Source organism: Solea senegalensis, linkage group LG20 (assembly GCF_019176455.1).
Source record: "Solea senegalensis isolate Sse05_10M linkage group LG20, IFAPA_SoseM_1, whole genome shotgun sequence".
NCBI classification, from domain to species: domain Eukaryota; kingdom Metazoa; phylum Chordata; class Actinopteri; order Pleuronectiformes; family Soleidae; genus Solea; species Solea senegalensis.
Genome location: NC_058039.1, coordinates 8767519 through 8785842, shown reverse-complemented (window position 1 = coordinate 8785842; position 18324 = coordinate 8767519). Strand labels below are relative to the sequence as shown.

Sequence of the window (18324 nt, the reverse complement as noted above, 5' to 3'; positions counted from 1 at the left end):
ATCAACCGGTGGATTATTACACCGCCTGTACACAGTTCATAAGAAATATCCTGCACAATCTCCCCTATCAGGCTTTCATAGTGGGGACATAATAAAACATTAGAAAATGAAAGACTCACACAGGGACACACGGGGAGCCACAGCACGTCTGTCAAAAATGCATCCATAAACACTGGCACAGGGTGAGATTGGTGAAGAAACTGGAAATTAATTATTTCCTATTTAATAAGCAGGTTGATTGTGTTTGTGAAGTGGCGATCACAGGCTGCTGCCATGGCGACAAACACGACAGCACCGCATGACCGTAATACCATGATCAATAATGCAATGAATGAGAGATGAGATGTACTGCTAAAAAAAAAAAAAACAGAGAGTAAAAGAAAGAAAAAAGCAAATGGAAGAGGCTAAATACTTGGTTTTCAGTTTTCAGGGTCAGCACTGCCACCTAGAGGTTGACAGGCTGTACAACACATTCAACTTGTGATACTTTTCCCCCATTCTTTGGGGGAAAAGTTGAGGCTTTGTAACATGCTTTGTGATAACTTACTCTGTCACTCTCTCAGTGAGTGAGTGAGTTTCTCGTCTGTGTCTGTGAACTGGCAACAACTCCCCCGTGTACTCAGTATACAAAACAAAAGCATCCTGTGCAGCAGAAGTGAACTTTTCCCCTCCAGGAATCATCACATGAACTTTGGTCTGACTCTCATACATCAGGCCTCTCTCCCATCCCCTGATCTGCCTCAGATCATCATCATTATTATTATTATTATTGTTATTATTATTATTATTATTATTATTATTATTATTGTTGTTATTGTTATTATTGCCTGTCGAATAACAGAGAACATATTTCATGGAGACACGGAATGACATAAATAATTTATTCCAAAGTAATCCCAGTGCATTCCTTTATAAACTTTACAACTCATTACACACGTTCACAACACACGGAGAAAAGCATCCATCGGCCACCACGTGGTACACGGTGCTCTTGATGTCATACTCAAAACGTAGCTGTAACGTGGGCCGAGCAGAGTCTGAGTTAAGAGCTCTTGCAGCAGCTTCTCCGCTCCTCTTGAGGCTCACCGGTCGGTCCAAAGGAGCCGGACAGAGTCACAGCGCTAATGGAGCCACGGGTCACCTCTTTACTCGCCACCTTCTTATGGATCGCTGCAGGAAGTGAAGACACGTCAGTGGCTATTCCATGGAAAAACAGAGGATGCGTCTGTCGACAGAGTCAGTGAACTCTTACCCGTGAGGACTTCGTTGAAAGCAGCCTCCACGTTGGTGGAGTCCAACGCTGACGTTTCCATGAACATAAGACCATTCTTATCTGGGTTGATCAGGGAAAGCAAAGCAGAGATCACAATCAACACGTGTGGTCATTATTACCCCTTAGAACGCAGCATTTACGCTACTTTACAAACATTACTATATAGAGTGTCTTATATCTAAAGGCAATTTTCATTTTCACCAACTACATAAACACACCTGAGCAAAAAGTACTCAAAATGGTTACAATCCGGATTGAACTCCTGAAATTTGGAAATACGTCACAGTTCAAAGTTCACTTGGGCTCGTTTTTATGAACAAAAAGAAAAGCAGAAACAGTCTAAACGCGATATAATGAATCACAACTTTGACTCTACAGTTTTTTTAAAGCCTGTATATGCGACCTATAAACACACACCGCCCAGGATGTCCATATAAGGAGTAGTGTACTATTCCCACAGCAATTAAGCATAGGTGCACCTGCGCCCATGGTAAATCAGCTCAGGGTTAAGAGCAAGCTTCACAGTGCTGAACGTTCAACAAACCAGCCATGAAATTCATAAAGATGCACAGTTAGAAGTGAACAGACCTGCAAAGTCCCGGGCCGCCTCTGTGGGCACAGTCCTGAGGGTGTCCAGGTCTCTCTTGTTTCCCACCAGCATGACCACGATGTGAGGGTCTGCGTGTTCGTACAGCTCTTTCAGCCACCGCTCTGCACTCTCATAGGTCAGGTGCTTGCTCACGTCGTACACCAGCAGAGCCCCGACCGCTCCCCTGTAATACCTGGGACCACCAAGTTAAATATACATAGATTTTAAGTTAAGTTTGAAGAAGATGAAACTGTATACGCTGAGTGTGTGTGTGTGTGTGTGTGTGTGTGCACTCACGCTGAGGTGATGGCCCTGTAGCGCTCCAGTCCAGCTGTGTCCCAGATCTGAGCTTTGATGATGTAGTTGTTGAGCTGCACGGTCCGCGTGCTGAACTCAACACCGATGGTTGTGCGGCTGTCGTGGTTGAACTCATTCTTGGTGAAGCGGGAGAGAAGGTTGCTCTTTCCTACGCCGGACTCCCCTATCAAAACCACTGAACAGGAGAGAATTCATTATTGTAGAAGTGGGAGAGTTGTTGTATTAATGCTTGTCTGGGGATTTGTTAAGATGTTAAATCAAATATGTAACAGAAAAAAAAACAAAAAAGAAATTCTGTATGTGTTCACTAGTCAATCACAGACGCTTCCTCTGAAGGAACACGTAGACTTTTTCACCCTCACATGACACCTGACACCGTGACATCACATAATTGCAGCCGTTTACTTTGGAATGAATGGAATGGGAAATTAAAATTAAAAAAAAGACATTCTCATGAAGTACAAATGACCAAAACTGTCTTAGAAGGGGCAGCAGGAAATGTACGGTTTCTCTTATTATGTCAAGCATAATTTACACTTAAATGAACAGATCACAATCACTTCCTTGTTGTCCTCCTCGGCTACAACCAGAGCTGTAAACTGACAGCATTACTTTACAGCCACACACACACACACACACAATCTCAGCTTAACCAAACAAGACTCACCTTTAAACACAAAATTGTACGAGTCATCAGACCCCATGCTGCATGCAGTGGTGAAAGGCTCTTGAATAAATAAAGCAAGTCCAAAGATGAAAAGAGCCACACACACACACACACTAAAAAAGACTTTTTTCTCTCTCTCTCACTGTCTCTGCCCCAGTGTGGACAGAGATTAAAAGGTGAGAGGAAAATAGAAAAAAAAAAAGGGGGAAACAGGCTCGGCTGTACCCACCTGCTTCCTTCTTTACATGTGGATAGGGGCAGCTCCTGCTTGACAGGCAGGCAGACAGGAGTCCTGCCCGCCTGCCGAGCCCTCATCAGCTGACATGAGAGGCAGGGCAAGTGGAAGGGAGGGACGGTGGGAGGGAGGGAGGGAGGAGAGCAGGTGAAACAGGTAGAACTGCTCATCAGGAACAAACTCCACCCTCTCCTACTGTCTCCTTTCACTCATAACTCGATTCATTTGTATGACAATAAAAGCAACCCAACAGGTGGACCTGTGCATCATTGTCATTCTGCCACTTAAGCTGCATTTAGTGTCACGTGGAACAGAAATGTTTAGGCTCATACCATAACTGAAAGAACAACAATGCATTCCTGTTCCACAAATTACTAGGCTAATGATTAGATTGATAGGTCTGTAACGACCTCTTTCTTATCTTCCTGGAACAAATTCATTTGTTAAAACACCAGGAAGCAAACTGCCGTCTGTGCACAGTACCAATCCAATCCAGTTTATTTATAAAGCACATTTAAAACAACAACACAAGTCCAAGACCAAAGTACTGTACAGTAATTATGCAACACAAACAGTGCACACAACAGCAACGACTCGGTGTCAAAGGCCAAAGAGAACCGCCGAGGTTAAACCGAAAACAGAAAGCCACGAGGATTTTGCTTAAGCAAACAACTCGTTTCACTGTCAGGGAGCCGCGACCACAAAGGCCCAACCTCGCCTGAACTTCACCCTTGTTTTCAAGACAAGCAAGAAAAGACGATCAGCTGTCTCAAGGACTGCGATGGTGTGTACGGCTGAGGCAAATCATGAAAAGACTTATAAACAAACAATAACACCTTCAAGTTCAATTGTTGGTCTACTGCGAGCAAATAGAAGGAAGCCAGAATGAGGGAAATGAGCTCACATGAGCTCCCGTTAGAAAGTGAGCAGCAGCATTCTGAGCGGGCTGAAGGCGAGCGAAGGAAGCCTGAATAAACCCAATATAGAGAACATTACAGTAATCCAGTGTAGTCATAATAAAAGCCAAAAGTCATGCCTCAGCAAAAATAGATTTGATTTTTGCCATTTGCCTAAACTGGAAAAAAAAAAAGCAGAGCTCATTTAAGTAGAGACGTCCTGCCCCAGCAAAGCTGTTCAACTTCAGCATCTTTGTCAGTAAAACTTACAATCAATGCTGTGGTGTCATTGAGACACCTCAAATAGAGGTTGGACAGAATCATCATCATTCCACGACAGCGCTAAACACAGTTCATTCTCACACAGGCAGGCAGGCAGTCAGTCAGTCGTCGGCATTAAAATGGAATGCCATATTTTCCCGAAAAATAAAATCCCAAGGGAAGCAGACAGAGCGAGAACAAGGGGTTAGAAGATAAAACCCTGTGGGACTCCACGGGGGGGAAGAGATGCTGTCGAAGACACAGAATCAGCAAAAACACAGAAGCTTCCGTCAGCCGAGTAAGAACGAAACCATTCCAAGGCGACACCTTTAATACCCACCACCCAGTGCTCCAGACAAGAGAAGATCACACACAGCAGTCAAGTCTACAAGCAGTAGAAAGATGTTTCCAGAGTGAGCAGGCAGAAGAATATCATCAAAGACTTTTTTTTTATCTTTTAGATTCATTACATTTAAGTGGGAACTTTAACCAAACTTGTTCATTTGGAAATGAATATAAACGTGTAATATTACATTTCTTAAATCTCATCCAAAATAACTCACAATTAACTCTCTTAAAAGGAACATAAGACACTGAGGTGACAAACAGTATGATCATTTGTTCATCTACATGCTGCATTTCAAAGTAAAATGTGTGTTAAGATAATGCGAGGAATGTTTAAACAATAAAAAGCAACAGACGTTGTAATAATTAATTTCATAATTTCATACTCCTACACCATCACAGGGCTATAATCAACCAACACAGGGGATGGACTGTTTTTGACCATGTTTTATTTTTTTAGTACAGTACTGTTAAAAGTTAGTTCCAACATGTTTGACTGGGAGACTTTGTTTTTTTTGTTGGGTTTTTTTCAGCTGAGGTCAACAGACAAAGCAAAGCTATCGCAGCAGTTGCCAAGGTTACCACAACTACAATGCTGGGATTTTCTAAAGGAAAAAAAAAATAAAATAAAAAAAAATGACAAACTAGAATTTGATTTAGAAACACATGGTGCAACTGTAACCAGAACAGAATTGTTTGTAAAGCCTTTCCACCATATTCTTCTCTTTTTATTATTCTCTTGATTTCCATGTTTATTTAATGTCACACAAATCATAATCGTTATCTCTAGGTACTAACGGCACCTAAAAGAGATACAAAAATAAAATTAAAATAAAACAAAGAATCAGATTAAAATGAAAGAAAGAGTTTTCCATTCGTATTCATTCTACCTGTGTCTTCTGCTTCAGAGCTGCAGTAAAGTAATGTTTGAGTATGATCACAGATTTAGATGGCGCTGTGGGGAATTCATTGACGTTTCATTATTAAATCATCAAGTGAGGGTGTGTGTGTGTGTGTGTGTTTGTGTGCGTGGTTTGCTGACTATGCTCTGACACGTCATGGATGGACACAAGGCACAGCAGTGGTGCCTCGGAAACAAAAAAAAAAAGAAGAAATAAAAACACTGTGCACCAGAGGTTTGGGCACGTTTATCCAGAATGACAAATCACAAGTTTAAGGTTGAATGTAGGGCATTATTTCCTGAAGCTTTTGCAATAAATAGTAAAAACTGTTGGGCTAAACAGTAAGTTATGTAGAATCTCAAGAACATGGAAAGAGCAAGGAATGGGACTGAACGCCTGGGCAAGATTCCTGTTAAGCTCCGTCTGTTCAACATATCTTCATGTATTGATTTGCTAGGAAAATGCAAACAAACTGTCTTATGATGACCATGTATGAAAAGGAGCCAACAGCCGATCACATCACATGGGATTAATATGTATTCTCCGGTCTTGCACAAACATATCAATGAATTAAGAAACTGTTGTGATTTCCTTGCCAGCCGACGTTTTTATTCCTTTTCTCTGAACCAGTTATGTCTCAGTTCTGTGAATATGCTGAGTGTGTGTGTATGAATTAAGTATGTATGCATGTGGTTGTGTGTCAGTGTGTACTGTATGCGATTACGAGGGCTGTGAGCCCAGCAGTCTCTCTATAGCGGCATTTATGTCTCCCCCAGTAGCGATGAGGGCCTGCAGGTTGGCCTCACGGTTGATGAAGCCCATGGCGTTCAGCTGGTCCAGCTGGGACTGGAACATCACCTCGGGGGCCTGGGTCTACAGGGAGAAAAACAAACGACAGTGTTGATGAATGAAATCATCACGTCATTAAAAACGACACAGGATGCACTTCCTGTGCATGCGTGTACCGTTGGACTTCCTCCTCCTCCTCCTCCTCCTCCTGCAAACATCTGGAGCATCTGTTGCATCAGCTGCTGCTGGGCGGGGCTTGCTCCTGCAGTGCTGGGAGAGGGGGCCGGGTTCTCTGCGGGCACGGCTCCTCCTGTCGGTATGCCAGGAATTCCACCTGGCATGAAACTAGGCCAAAAGAAAAATAGTTGAAAAAAAAAAAATCTCCATGTATATTAAATAATATAAATAATAATAAATGCAACATGTATGTGTACGTCTGTGTGGGCATACCTTGGCATGAGGCCCGGTGCTTCTGTCTGCAGCGTCTGTAGGCCTTGCTGAATCTGCATTAGAGCTTGCATGGCTCTGGGGTTGGTCATCACTGACAGGGCTTCAGGATTCTGCATCTGCAATCAAACAGAAATAGGAGCATTGACGTAACCGAGTGACTCATTTATGGTTTATCCCATGTCTGGCATTCTGTCCTGGTGTTTGAGACAATTAATCTATGAAAGTTACTCATCAACAATCACTGAGTCATTAGCAGAGGACGTACATTTGAACTAATATCCACAACATGTTTCCACTTTTACGTTGAGCTTAAGAATAAACACATAGGACTGGGTTTTTGGACTGAATGTTGAGCAGTACCTGCTGCAGAAATACGGGGAGCTGAGACCTGAACTGTTCCTGCAACTGTGGGTTTCCAGCAAACAAGGGGTTATTCATCAGAACCTGGTGGAGAGTGAAAAATAGTCAGTTTATAATTCCACATCAGGCGATGCTGCAAAGCTTCAAAGTGGATATTTCAATGGTCTTAAACTAAGAAAGGTTTCAATGTCACTGTGTGTAGCAACACCTTGCTGTTCTGGTTCTTTTGTATCATGTTTGTAAAGAGTCATATTGTTTTCATTTTTTTTAAATTTGCTGCAAATGCTATGTTCTGTGAGGGTGCACTGAAATACTGAGCTTACTGCATACAGCATAATAAACTGACCCAGATCCCACAATTTATTACAAGCTGAACTCCTCAATATCTGTGTGTTTCCTGTATGATGGTGGTTATGTGGGAATGTGCAAGCACATTCGTTGCTCTTTCCACTTCTTACCTGGGAGGCCAACTCTGGGTTTTGGGCCAGTGACTGCATCATACTGCGCATGTAGGGAGCAGAGAGCATGTTCTGCATCAGCTGAGGGTTTTCTGAGATCTGCTGCAGTAGACTCTGCATACCTGGGCTGTTGAACATGCCTGCAACACATACAAGTATGTTTATGTGAGTACAAGTAAATACAGTAACTGCAAAACTGGTATATGAAAAATGGACAAACATGCTAAATAGAGAGCATACATATATTAAAGCCTTCTGTCTTACCGTTGCCTAGACTTCCTGAACTGATGCCCAGCGGGTTGGACACACTGGGGTTGGTGCCCCCTGTGGTGCTGGTGCCTCCTGTGGTGTTGTCTCCACTCCCAGGATGGGTAGAAGCATTTGCTGGGGCCCATGGATTGGGCAGAGGCTCCCGGTTCTCTGTCCGGGACGGCTGGGCACCAGACTCAGAGCCGCCACCTAGAGCTGAGAACGGGTTGCTACCAAACTACAGGGAAAGAGATTGGACATATTAAAAAGACCCAACATTGGTCAAAACCTCCAGCAGTTATCCACAGAACAATTTCAAATAAAGGCTTACAAAAGATGAGACAAAATCCTGACAGACTGATCATATGTTGCAAATTATTTTAGATATGATCAGTAAACTTTACCTGTTCCCTGGCAGCACTAAACATGGGTTCCTGAATATCTGTGTACATCCTCCTCAAGGCATTGTAACCTCCTGGGATGCTCTCCAAGTTGCTCAAAACCCGGTCCTGGTTCCGCATCATTTCCTGCATCATGGATGGGTTCCTGGCCAGCTCCATGGTCTGGGAGGAGAGAGGACAAGGCAAGTCTCCAAAATATTCTTTTTCATAACAGCTATCAAAATTCTGAATACAATATATGTCCATATGTCATGACAACCCTCTGTAAAATGCCTAAGCTTTCCTACCTGTCTCATGAGCTCAGGGTTGTTGAGCATGTGGGAAATCTCTGGGTTGCGTTCCATCAGTGTCTGCATCTGAGGATTTGCCATGATCATTTGCCTCATCAGATCTGGGTTGGACATCATATTCTGCACCAGTGGGTTCTCCATGATCTGAGCAAGCATCTCTGGATTGGACATGAGCTGCCTCTGCATCTGCTGCTGCAATTCCATGAAGTTCCCTGAGCCCATGCCCATTCCTGCCAGATTCGCCAGGTCGCCAAAGCCAGCTGAGAGAGGCATGGTGGGAGATGTGATGAGTTGACATGTTACATTTGTGGTGTTGGACTAATAAAGGGTATTTGAATGTGAAATAGAGACACAAAAGTGGACTCACTCAAGATGTTGGGTGTCTGTGTCGGTGGTGGAGCAGAACCAGTAGACGCTGCTGTGGGAGGGGGGTTGGTTGCTGGACTAGAGGTGGATGAACTGGCAGCTTGAGTGGAGGCTGAGCTGGAGGCTGGGGTGCTACTGCTTTCTCCTGCCCTGTGGGGATTTAAAATACAACATTCAGTACATACACAGGCTTATAATTTGTCTGAAGTTAACGTTTTACAAATAACCTTGTATGTACTATAATCAGTACTTGAATTAGATAACCATTTAAATTGGGTGTACTATACCTGTCTCCTTAAAATAACGCTAAAAACAAATACAGTTAGTGATGAATAGTTAATTTGTATAATTTAACTTTTCAAAAGTTCAACTACCATGACCCGTCAATTCTTTGTTTAACAGTTTTGCCTTACTTGTGTGCTGTCTTTATGACAAGATGTACTGTTAGGCCATCCTTGATGCCGTGCTGGCTGAGGCTGTCTCCATCCTTTAGGATCTTCCCTGCGAAAATCAGAACCAACTGGTCTTGTTTGGCTTTAAACCGCTTTGAGATCTCTTCTTTGAACTGTAAAAAAAAGAAGAAATAAACAGTCCACAACATGACTGAGCTAAAATACTTCATACACTATGAAGAATGCAATATACAGGATTTTTGGATTGTATCAGTTTTTACACTCAATATCTGATCCTATGGTTGTGCCCAGTATTGTAACGATACAGAGTATCATATCAGCTCATCCCTAAATCACTCTTCACTAAAATTCATGTCTTGATAAACATTTGTGCCCAGCAGATAACAGGACTAATAAAATAGCTAACTAGAGCTGAAACGATAAATCGATTAATAATCAATTACTAAATGAATCGACAACTATTTTGATAATCAATTAATTGGTTTGAAGCTTTTTTTTCATGACTAAAACTAGATTTCCGATTGTTTAAGCTTCTTAAATGTGAATATTTTCTGAATTTCTTTGCTCTATTCAAAGAAATCATTAAAAGTTAATCATTTTGGTTTGTGGACAAAACAAGACATTTGAGAACATCATAATTTCCAGGTTTGACGAACACAGATCAACATTTTTTAAGGGTTTCTGTTATAGTTTATGGACCAAGCGATTCATCGAGAAAATAATCGACAGATTAATCAATTATGAAAATAATCGTTAGTTGCAGCTCTATAGCTAATATCACATAGTTGGAGGATGACATACTGTAACTCAATTCAGCTAGTATCACAATTTATATTTTGTTTAAATATTCCATTATTGTGTACATCTGTTGAAAATCACTACATTTTCAAATGGCCTGCTATTTCTCTGGTGGTTTTGGAACTGTTTGTGTATTGTACAAAGAGATTCTATTTGGTCCTCCAAGTCCATTCTTAGGCCTACCAAGAAACAGCCACAAGGGGGTGAACTGGCTCAGTGCAAGAAGAAGTCTAAAGTCTACAGGGAAATGAGCTTACATCCCCCATCATTATACATTTTCTCAAGGAGTTAATGGTCTCATTTTGCAAATTGTTCTCGATGATAAACAAGATGAAATGTTACAATAACAGGTTCAGCATCTTTAATCTTGTTTCTGTTAATAAAAGTACTGGATTAAACATAAATTTGAACAGTGTATTGGATAATCTAATTAATTATGGTGTAAAACCACATACTAGGGCTGAACAATTTTAAGAATTATCGCAATATCCAATTGCAATAACTCTGACTTAAAGGCCAATAGGATTCGCGATATGAGACGGAAAGGTAATTATTATTCATTTTGATTTCAATTCAAAATGATTACTGTATGATATTTGTGTAGATCTGTGAGAAATAAAGATGTTTTCTTTAGTTTGGAGAATATGATATGTACAGGTCAGGACAAGATTTAATCTAAAATGGTAATTTAACACACACTTTGGCTCACACAATTTCGATGAATTGATCAGTCCTACCACATACTGTGACTCTGAAATAAACATCTTCAGTGAAACCATGACATTTTGGCTTGCAGCAAAAAAAGACTCAGGTTCACGACCCGGTTGGAACCAGGGCCTTTCTGCGAAGTGTTTGCATGTTCTCCCTGTGCATGTTTTTTTTTTCTCCTGGTACTCCTGTTTCCTCCCACAGTCCAAAAACATGCAAAGGTTAATTTAACACTATATGAGAGTAAATGGTTATGCGCCTCTGTGTGCTGGCCCTGTGCTGGACTGGTGACCTGCCCAGGGTCTACCCTGCCTTTCGCCCCCTGTATTCAGCTGGGACTGGCTCCAGCAACCCACGACCCTCATGTGTGGAGGATAAAGTGGTAAGCAAGGGATGGAAGGTGATTATACTGACAGAATATCATACCAGTACAAGGACTAGCTTCTAAGTCAATTTCTAACTACTGTGATTTAACTACACTTTAATTAATGATTCTCAAAGAAAAATACCTAATTTTATGGGACCCCACACTATCATTAAATCTCCTTTTTCACAGTATATAAGCTTTACACACAAAAATAAACTTGTTGGAGCTGGTTTGTACACTGAGGAATATTTTAACTTCAAATTACAGAATACAATTTTTATTGACATAAAAATAAGGGACTGGATGACGCATTTGTAGAACTTTCCAACAGGTGAAACTATTGCTCTCTATATATTATTTTATATGATAGTTATTATTATGATGATCTCCAGACTGTGTGTGAAGCATCCGCAGTTCATCATCAAAGCACAGTTTTAAGGCACAGTTTGTTTAACTTTTTATTTCATTTCATTAAACTGATTGTCAGAACTCGTAAGCTTTGTCGGTGAATGACTAAAACTTGCATTGTTAGTAATAAAAAAAATCATAAAAAACACTCAAGTTGTACCTGCCGTACTTGTTCTGATTACCCTTTCCAGAGCGGAGCTTATTAAACTATAGTAGGTAGTTTAATAGAAGTCTGGACGTGTAACAGTGTTATATACAAGCAGAGGTCATCTGATTGCACAACGCTCACGAAGAGATTTACAATGAGACCTTTATGCTCAAAAGCATTATACTGCTTGGCGTAGAGTAATATAGTATATTTTCTTTTTCAAAATGATAAAAAGGAAAAAGATCAATCACGTTTGTTGTCTATTTGACTGTGAGCAGTATAATTTAAAAAATAAAGGGATATTTGGGTGAAATTTTCTGGGACTGTAGGTTATGGCTCAATAATGAAATTCTGGTGATTTGTATCTTTCTGGATTTCAAAAAATACATTAAAAGAAGTTCAAGGAATGTACTGACACAATGGGAATCACATCCTCTGAGTGTTTTCTCTAGTTTGTTCTTGGTATTTCTCTTGCTTAAGTTATACCTTTTAGTTATTTTCTCTAAATTGGTACATCCTCCTATTTTATTTGATAAGTATTAATTGCTTCCTGTATTATCATTATTGGTTTTCCCTTGTTTTATTCCCTATTTTTTGTTCAGTCTATAGCCTGTCTCTGATTATTTCTCATTGCTAACCGTTACGTTAGCCAAGGTAGTGATGTTGTAACCATTTGTCTAATAGTCTGTGTGCAGCAAACTCAAATAGTAGAAAATGAGGTTCACACCCTCTTAAGTGTTTTTGCCTAGTTCCGTTTTATTTCAATAGTTAGTTTTTTCTTAAGGCTTTATCACAGTCCTCCTATTAAAATTACATTAATTTACACCCAGCCAATACAGGAAAGACAACACACAGTGAGTCAGAAAAGCTAATCTAAAAATGGCTGCTAGAGCAGACACGCGTTATAAAAAGGAGTTTACACAATAAACAATCCTAAAGAATGCACATGATTTCATTCTAACGTCTGATTGCATTATGGTTTCAGTGTTTTGCGTATCTAAGCAAACTGTAGCTCTGAGAGTGCTGTGTATTCCCTGGAAAGCCGAATGACTCAGTGGTAGCAGGGAGAATGTTCTAGAGTGAAACTGAACTTGGGTATCTTTAAAGCTTCTTAACAGAGATGGTTAACAGATGCCCCTCAACTCCCCACCCACCAAATGTCATATCTTTGGTTTTATCAGGCCATTATCCTTGGCAGAGCCAAAATGCGGCGCGTCATTTGACACTTGTATAGCTACGTAGTAAGCTAACTTAGCTCTTTAGACGCTAAATAGCCGTTAGCCGTAAAACGGATAGCCGGTCTGTCGTAGCAATTCTTTAATATCCTCCGATTAGATGGCTATATCTCACTATTGGTGACCAGTAGCGTTAACTATTAACGCGGAATAACCGTTAGCCAAAACAGTTGTACATCCACAGCACAAAACTTTTTTAATTTCATATACTCCCAGCTAGCCGGTAAGAGTGACGACAAATGCTAACACGGCTAACTAGCTTCGTAGCTAAAGTTGTGGGCAGGGGCATGACGTTAGAGCACGCAGCAGCCAGCTCTGCGCCTGCCAAATCAACATACCTGAGTGACAGAGGCATCCTCTGGAATAGGGATTTCTTCTTTGTCTTTTGGTGTTTTCACTGTGACCTTAATAATAGTTCCCTCCGAGGCTTCGGTTTTATTATTGTTGTTATTACCGGGATCTGCGGCGCCTTGGTCAGCCATCTTTACTCCACCAATGGAACAGCTCACCGTCTGGCGTCAGCTTCCGGGTCACAAGACGTCAAAACCTCTTTCCAGAAAGAAATACACTGGTTCACGTATGAGAGAGAGGGGGGTGGAGGGAGGGGCCTTTACGTGTGTAGTTTCATGTGGGAATACGTTTTATTTACAATGAGAAAGGGGGTGGGGACTAAGACTATTATTTTTGTTTTGTAAGTCTTATATGATGTGGAAAGTTTCATATTCTTAAAAGACGAATCCAAACCATGTTATGAATATATGCTAAGCCTTTGAAGGTCCATGCCTTTGAAGGTAGAGGATAATAAAAGGATGAGAATGAAGGAGAACTTGACCCATGAAAAAGAAGGATGAGGAAAGGATGAGATGGGATCATAATTATGAAGAACTTCCTACTGTGATTAGGAACCATGGCATGCAGGGCAGCATTACACCTCTTAGTGTTCAGTCTGCCAGAAAGAATTAGAAGACATGGGTGCAGGGGTACTTCCACTTCAAATAACACACAACAACTGCCTTACGTAAAGGCAGTGTATTACATGAAAGTTAACAGATTAGGTTCTTCACAGTTCAGCGAGTCAGTATCAATATCAATAAAGAACTGAAAAGTTTGTCCTACTCTCCATTTTCTTAATACATTTCCAAAAAGATTGTCCCAAGTTACAATAATTTTGCTGAATGGAGATGAAGATGGTCCCTGGATGATGGTGATGAATAAAGTCCAGGACAGTCATTTATCACAAGTTCATTGTAAATGTTATGCATAAATTGTGAATTGTATCATGTTTCTTGTTTATACATCATAGACACCAAAGCGTTAAACGTGTGAATATGCAACAGACTTTGCAACAGAATCTTTACACGCACATACATATTTACATGTCCACTTGTTCAGTCAACTCAAACACAGTTATAAAACTCTGTAATCTCAAATGTAATCTCAAATGTATATAAACTTGAACATTTCAAATTGCACTTTAGCCCAAAGCACACAATACAATATGTACATGATTTTATCAGTTACTAAATATAAATATTGTCATTCTACTACACATACTCTGAGACACTGGTTAGCAAAGCTACATAAATGGCTCACATGACATGATTGGTCAAATTCTTAGACTTGAGCTCATCTTCTTTTGTATTATGTAAAAGAAAATCACTCAATAAATACAGATATAATATAATTTGTGAAGCAGTAGAGTTGTTTTGTTTTCTGTGTTTTGCTCAAGGGCAACAGTGCAGGGTTTTACTTCTCTTTACAGTATGAGTCATTTCTCTTTTATTATGTACTATTTTATACCATAGACTGAAGGGATGATACATTGCCTTATTTTTGCTCATCAATTCACACAAACACAGAACAAAATGTCATGTGAACGGTCTATACAGCAGTATTTCATTTCTTCCTGGCCAGTGTTATTGCTCAAATATATTTAGATTTAAACCTTTGTACGCTAAAATAATCACAACTGTACACAACTGAAGACGTGTCCTGGTGGTGGTAACGTCAACTTGGCAGCGATCTCCAGACCCCAAACTCTCCAGCAATTTCCCACTGAACTCTTATGCACAATTAACTTTGTCAGATATTAAAATATGAACCAACAAATCATTGTTTTTTAAGTTAAAACAGCCCAATAGGACAGAGAAAGAGCTGCTCATGTAGTGTGCTCCCTCTATACGTATGTGCCCTTCCATACTGCCACAGTGTGACGGTGACGGCACTGAAAGAAAGTGTCTGTTTCAGCACGTTGCACTGACACAGACAGACAGTCCTGCATACCTATGCATTTCCTTAGTTCTAGAGCAAATCAAACAAAAGCCCACAAAAAAGGAACATGGGCCACCACACCTTTTCCAAGGCCCCATGCCCACACATACACACACTCAAATGTGCAGGGTCACATGCACTGTGGCCTCTGTAGCATCTCATTCAAATGCCCCCCACACAGAGACAGTGGTGGCTGCAAAGAATTTTGCTATCATCAACAGAAAAGTGAGGGACAGCTTTTTGGTCGCCGTATTCTCTCTGATTCTCTCTCTTTCCCACTAAGTGAGCAGCAGCTCTCACTTTTTACCCTCTACCCATCTCTATCTCTACCTCTGGAAGGTGGGCAGTTTCAGAAACAAGGTAAGGCATCAAATTTCATACCTTTTTTATTTACCATAACCGTACTGTAAAGAGCAGCTTGAACATTGGTTTTGCTTTGCACTTGTGCACTAGTCACTAGTTTCTAGTCGTCCGTGTTGTTGAGTGAAGTTTTGTATTGGCTAGAATCATGTGATTTTCAAGCAGAACTTTAAATCCTTTGTGAAGTTTTGGCAGGATTTGTATTATTTCGTTTTTACGATAGCCCAGCCAAGGGCTTTACACATGCACATGCATAGTGCCACACTGACACTGACTGACAACGTATTTCAATTCATACATTATGTTTTAGCTCCTCAGTGAGTTTACAATAGTTTTGGATTTTTCATTTTAGTTTTTAATTAGTTTTGACTTTTTGCTTTTAAAGCTTGTTTGTTTTAATTAGTTGCTAGTTTTTATTTGTTTTTATTTTTGTAAATTCTTAGTGTTAGTTTAGTTTCAGGGAGTTCAATCTGAGGAAAAAAACAACCCAATAAATAAACCCAATCAAAGACTAGAGGTTTGATTCAATTAGATGAACCAACTCAACCTAATGAACTACATAACAAATGTTATGTTTAACATGTATGTCCAACATTGTAAACAAAAACTAAGTAAAAACATTTTATTATGAATTAATGAAAATGTTTTTTTGTTTTTTTTTCAATTTTAGTTTTCATTATTTTTAATAAGCTTACTCCTCAGTGGCACTCCTGAACAGTCAGGTATGATGTTACCCAAACGTTTGATTTCCTCTCCTGCAGTTGCTCTGAAGTGGCCCCATTGTCTCAGCTCAAGATGTACAGCTTCATGGGAGGGGGTCTGTTCTGTGCCATCGTGGGTAACATCCTGCTGGTGGTCTCCACTGCAACTGACTACTGGATGCAGTACAGGCTCTCTGGAAACTATGCCCACCAGGGTCTGTGGAGATACTGCATGTCCAACAAGTGCTACATGCAGACAGACAATATAGGTAAGTCATCTGTGGAGCAATCACGGAAACAAATTAAACAAATCAAAAGCACCTGTGGTTGTTTTCTTTCTATTGTAGGAGTGTATTGACGAATTTGCCTCCTTGAAATGACACTAGTTGTGTGACTAACTTGTTAGGTCTTATGCTTTGCCATAACAAGCCATGTCACATTATTCTTTTATTGAGATTCAGCAGCTGGTTTGTGTTTTTGCCAAAGGTATTCAACTTTTTCAACTACCTGAGCTAAATATGAAATAATCACTGGCTAGAAAAATCACAAAAGCACTTAGTAAAAGCGGATGTCATGTTAGTATTAATCAAGGGTGACTGTATATCCATAACAGCAGATGACATTATTGATAACGTGTACCTCTTTTTTCCAGCTTACTGGAATGCCACCCGGGCTTTCATGATCCTCTCAGGGATGTCGTGCTTTGCAGGCATCATAGCTGGCATCATGTCCTTTTCACACTTCTCCTCCTTCGAAAGGTTCAACCGCTCCTTTGCTGCAGGAGTCATGTTTTTTATCTCCAGTGAGTGCCGTCTTTCTTCTGACCTGACACACACACTCACACACACTTTGAAGCACATACACACAAAGCATAACTGACATGTTTTTGTCCTCTGTCCCACTCAGCTTTGTTTGTTTTGTTGGCTATGGCCATCTACACCGGAGTGACCATCAACTTCCTGGGAAGGCGCTTTGGTGACTGGCGCTTCTCATGGTCCTACATACTGGGCTGGGTGGCCATGCTCATGAACTTCTTTGCTGGTGAGAATGGACAAAGGTCACTTTGGACAAAGGTGGTCCAAAGGTCACTTTGGACAAAGGTGGTCCAAAGGTCACACTGTATATACATATATATATATATATACATAATAATATTTAGATTGTAGTTGTATAGTGTGTCATTTGTATGTCATTTTGTCATCAAACATAATGTACGTCACCAAACACTCTGCCTCTGTCTGTTGCAGGAATTTTCTACATATGTGCTTACAGAATGTGTGAATGCAGGAGAGGAAACAGCCCACGCTAGAGGGAGACAAACTGCTTGTGTTTCTCAAAAGAGAAAAATGCCACTTTGAGTAGAGGAGAAGCTGGACACACTGAGGCAGTGTTCACTGATCTGCAGAAGATTTGATGACTGACGCTGGTCCTAGAGGCCTTAGACGGTCTGCTTTCTAAAAGACACCTTCTTTAATCACGGATATTAACAGCATTCATTATATTAGCATGGAGTAAAAACAAACCCAGTTAAACTGAATAATGTGTCTGATAATTGTAACATGATGTTGGTGTTATCAAACTTATTAAACCTTCATTAAATCATACTGTTCATTCTGTGATTTGGCACGTTCAATAAAGTTGATGCTCCACTGCTTTGTTTCCGCTGCTGCACTGAGAGGACACCAGAAGATGGCAGCACTGAAGCACAGCACGAGAGCGGCGTGTTTGTTTGACTGACTCAAGGTTAAATCTGATACAAGCACAAGATGCTGAGAAACATTTTATCTCGAGCTACAGTTGTTCACTTCACTTCAGTAATTCACCGATCGCAGACAATGTTTCTGCTCAGGAAATGCTTCAAAGAATTAGCTGAAATGGAAATATTAGTCTGCACGGCAGAGAACAATGCATAAAAGGTAAACAGTGCATAGCTTTGTCTCAGGATTGCCCCTGAAGCTACAATATGTGTTTGAGGCTTCCCCCAAACTAATATGTTTTTATTAGGCTGTTGTTTATGGGAAATAGTTCCAGCTTCCAAGTTTCCAAGCACGATCTTTCACAACATG

General features: G+C 40.5%; 3 protein-coding genes across 3 annotated transcripts; 1 reads left to right on the top strand and 2 right to left on the bottom strand.

Moving 5' to 3' along the window:
- Positions 1-867: 867 nt before the first annotated feature.
- On the bottom strand, positions 868-3168 carry LOC122786324 (ras-related protein Rab-25-like). The gene is made up of 6 exons (XM_044052547.1): positions 3077-3168; positions 2848-2907; positions 2160-2355; positions 1862-2055; positions 1253-1333; positions 868-1170 (listed from the first exon to the last, which is right to left on the bottom strand). The coding sequence occupies exons 2-6, from the start codon at positions 2882-2884 to the stop codon at positions 1043-1045; spliced, it is 636 nt and encodes a 211-aa protein (XP_043908482.1). The 5' UTR covers positions 2885-2907; positions 3077-3168; the 3' UTR covers positions 868-1042.
- Positions 3169-5016: 1848 nt separating this feature from the next.
- On the bottom strand, positions 5017-13463 carry LOC122786321 (ubiquilin-4-like). The gene is made up of 11 exons (XM_044052542.1): positions 13265-13463; positions 9263-9414; positions 8851-8999; positions 8481-8743; positions 8197-8355; positions 7808-8030; positions 7544-7683; positions 7086-7169; positions 6726-6841; positions 6452-6620; positions 5017-6359 (listed from the first exon to the last, which is right to left on the bottom strand). Exons 1-11 carry the CDS (start codon positions 13406-13408, stop codon positions 6207-6209), a joined length of 1752 nt encoding a protein of 583 aa, XP_043908477.1. The 5' UTR covers positions 13409-13463; the 3' UTR covers positions 5017-6206.
- A 1887-nt stretch (positions 13464-15350) lies between these two features.
- Positions 15351-17860, top strand: LOC122786127 (lens fiber membrane intrinsic protein-like). Its single transcript, XM_044052171.1, has 5 exons — positions 15351-15557; positions 16319-16527; positions 16911-17060; positions 17165-17299; positions 17506-17860. Exons 2-5 carry the CDS (start codon positions 16353-16355, stop codon positions 17565-17567), a joined length of 522 nt encoding a protein of 173 aa, XP_043908106.1. The 5' UTR covers positions 15351-15557; positions 16319-16352; the 3' UTR covers positions 17568-17860.
- Positions 17861-18324: the final 464 nt, after the last annotated feature.

Bases quoted from the DNA above. Each gene is read 5' to 3' on its own strand.
- LOC122786324 (XM_044052547.1), bottom strand. From the start codon at position 2,884: ATGGGGTCTGATGACTCGTACAATTTTGTGTTTAAAG. The intron at 2,056-2,159 runs GTGAGTGCACAC...TGGTGGTCCCAG, and splicing joins TACAGGGCCATCACCTCAGC to GTATTACAGGGGAGCGGTCG. The intron at 1,334-1,861 runs GTCTGTTCACTT...TGATCAACCCAG, and splicing joins GGCGGCCCGGGACTTTGCAG to ATAAGAATGGTCTTATGTTC.
- LOC122786321 (XM_044052542.1), bottom strand. From the start codon at position 13,408: ATGGCTGACCAAGGCGCCGCAGATCCCGGTAATAACAACAATAATAAA. The intron at 8,744-8,850 runs GTGAGTCCACTT...TGCCTCTCTCAG, and splicing joins ACAGACACCCAACATCTTGA to CTGGCTTTGGCGACCTGGCG. The intron at 6,621-6,725 runs GTATGCCCACAC...CTTTTGGCCTAG, and splicing joins GCACCGGGCCTCATGCCAAG to TTTCATGCCAGGTGGAATTC.
- LOC122786127 (XM_044052171.1), top strand. From the start codon at position 16,353: ATGTACAGCTTCATGGGAGGGGGTCTGTTCTGTGCCATCGTGGGTAAC. The intron at 17,061-17,164 runs GTGAGTGCCGTC...TGTCCCACTCAG, and splicing joins AGTCATGTTTTTTATCTCCA to CTTTGTTTGTTTTGTTGGCT. The intron at 17,300-17,505 runs GTGAGAATGGAC...TGTCTGTTGCAG, and splicing joins GCTCATGAACTTCTTTGCTG to GAATTTTCTACATATGTGCT.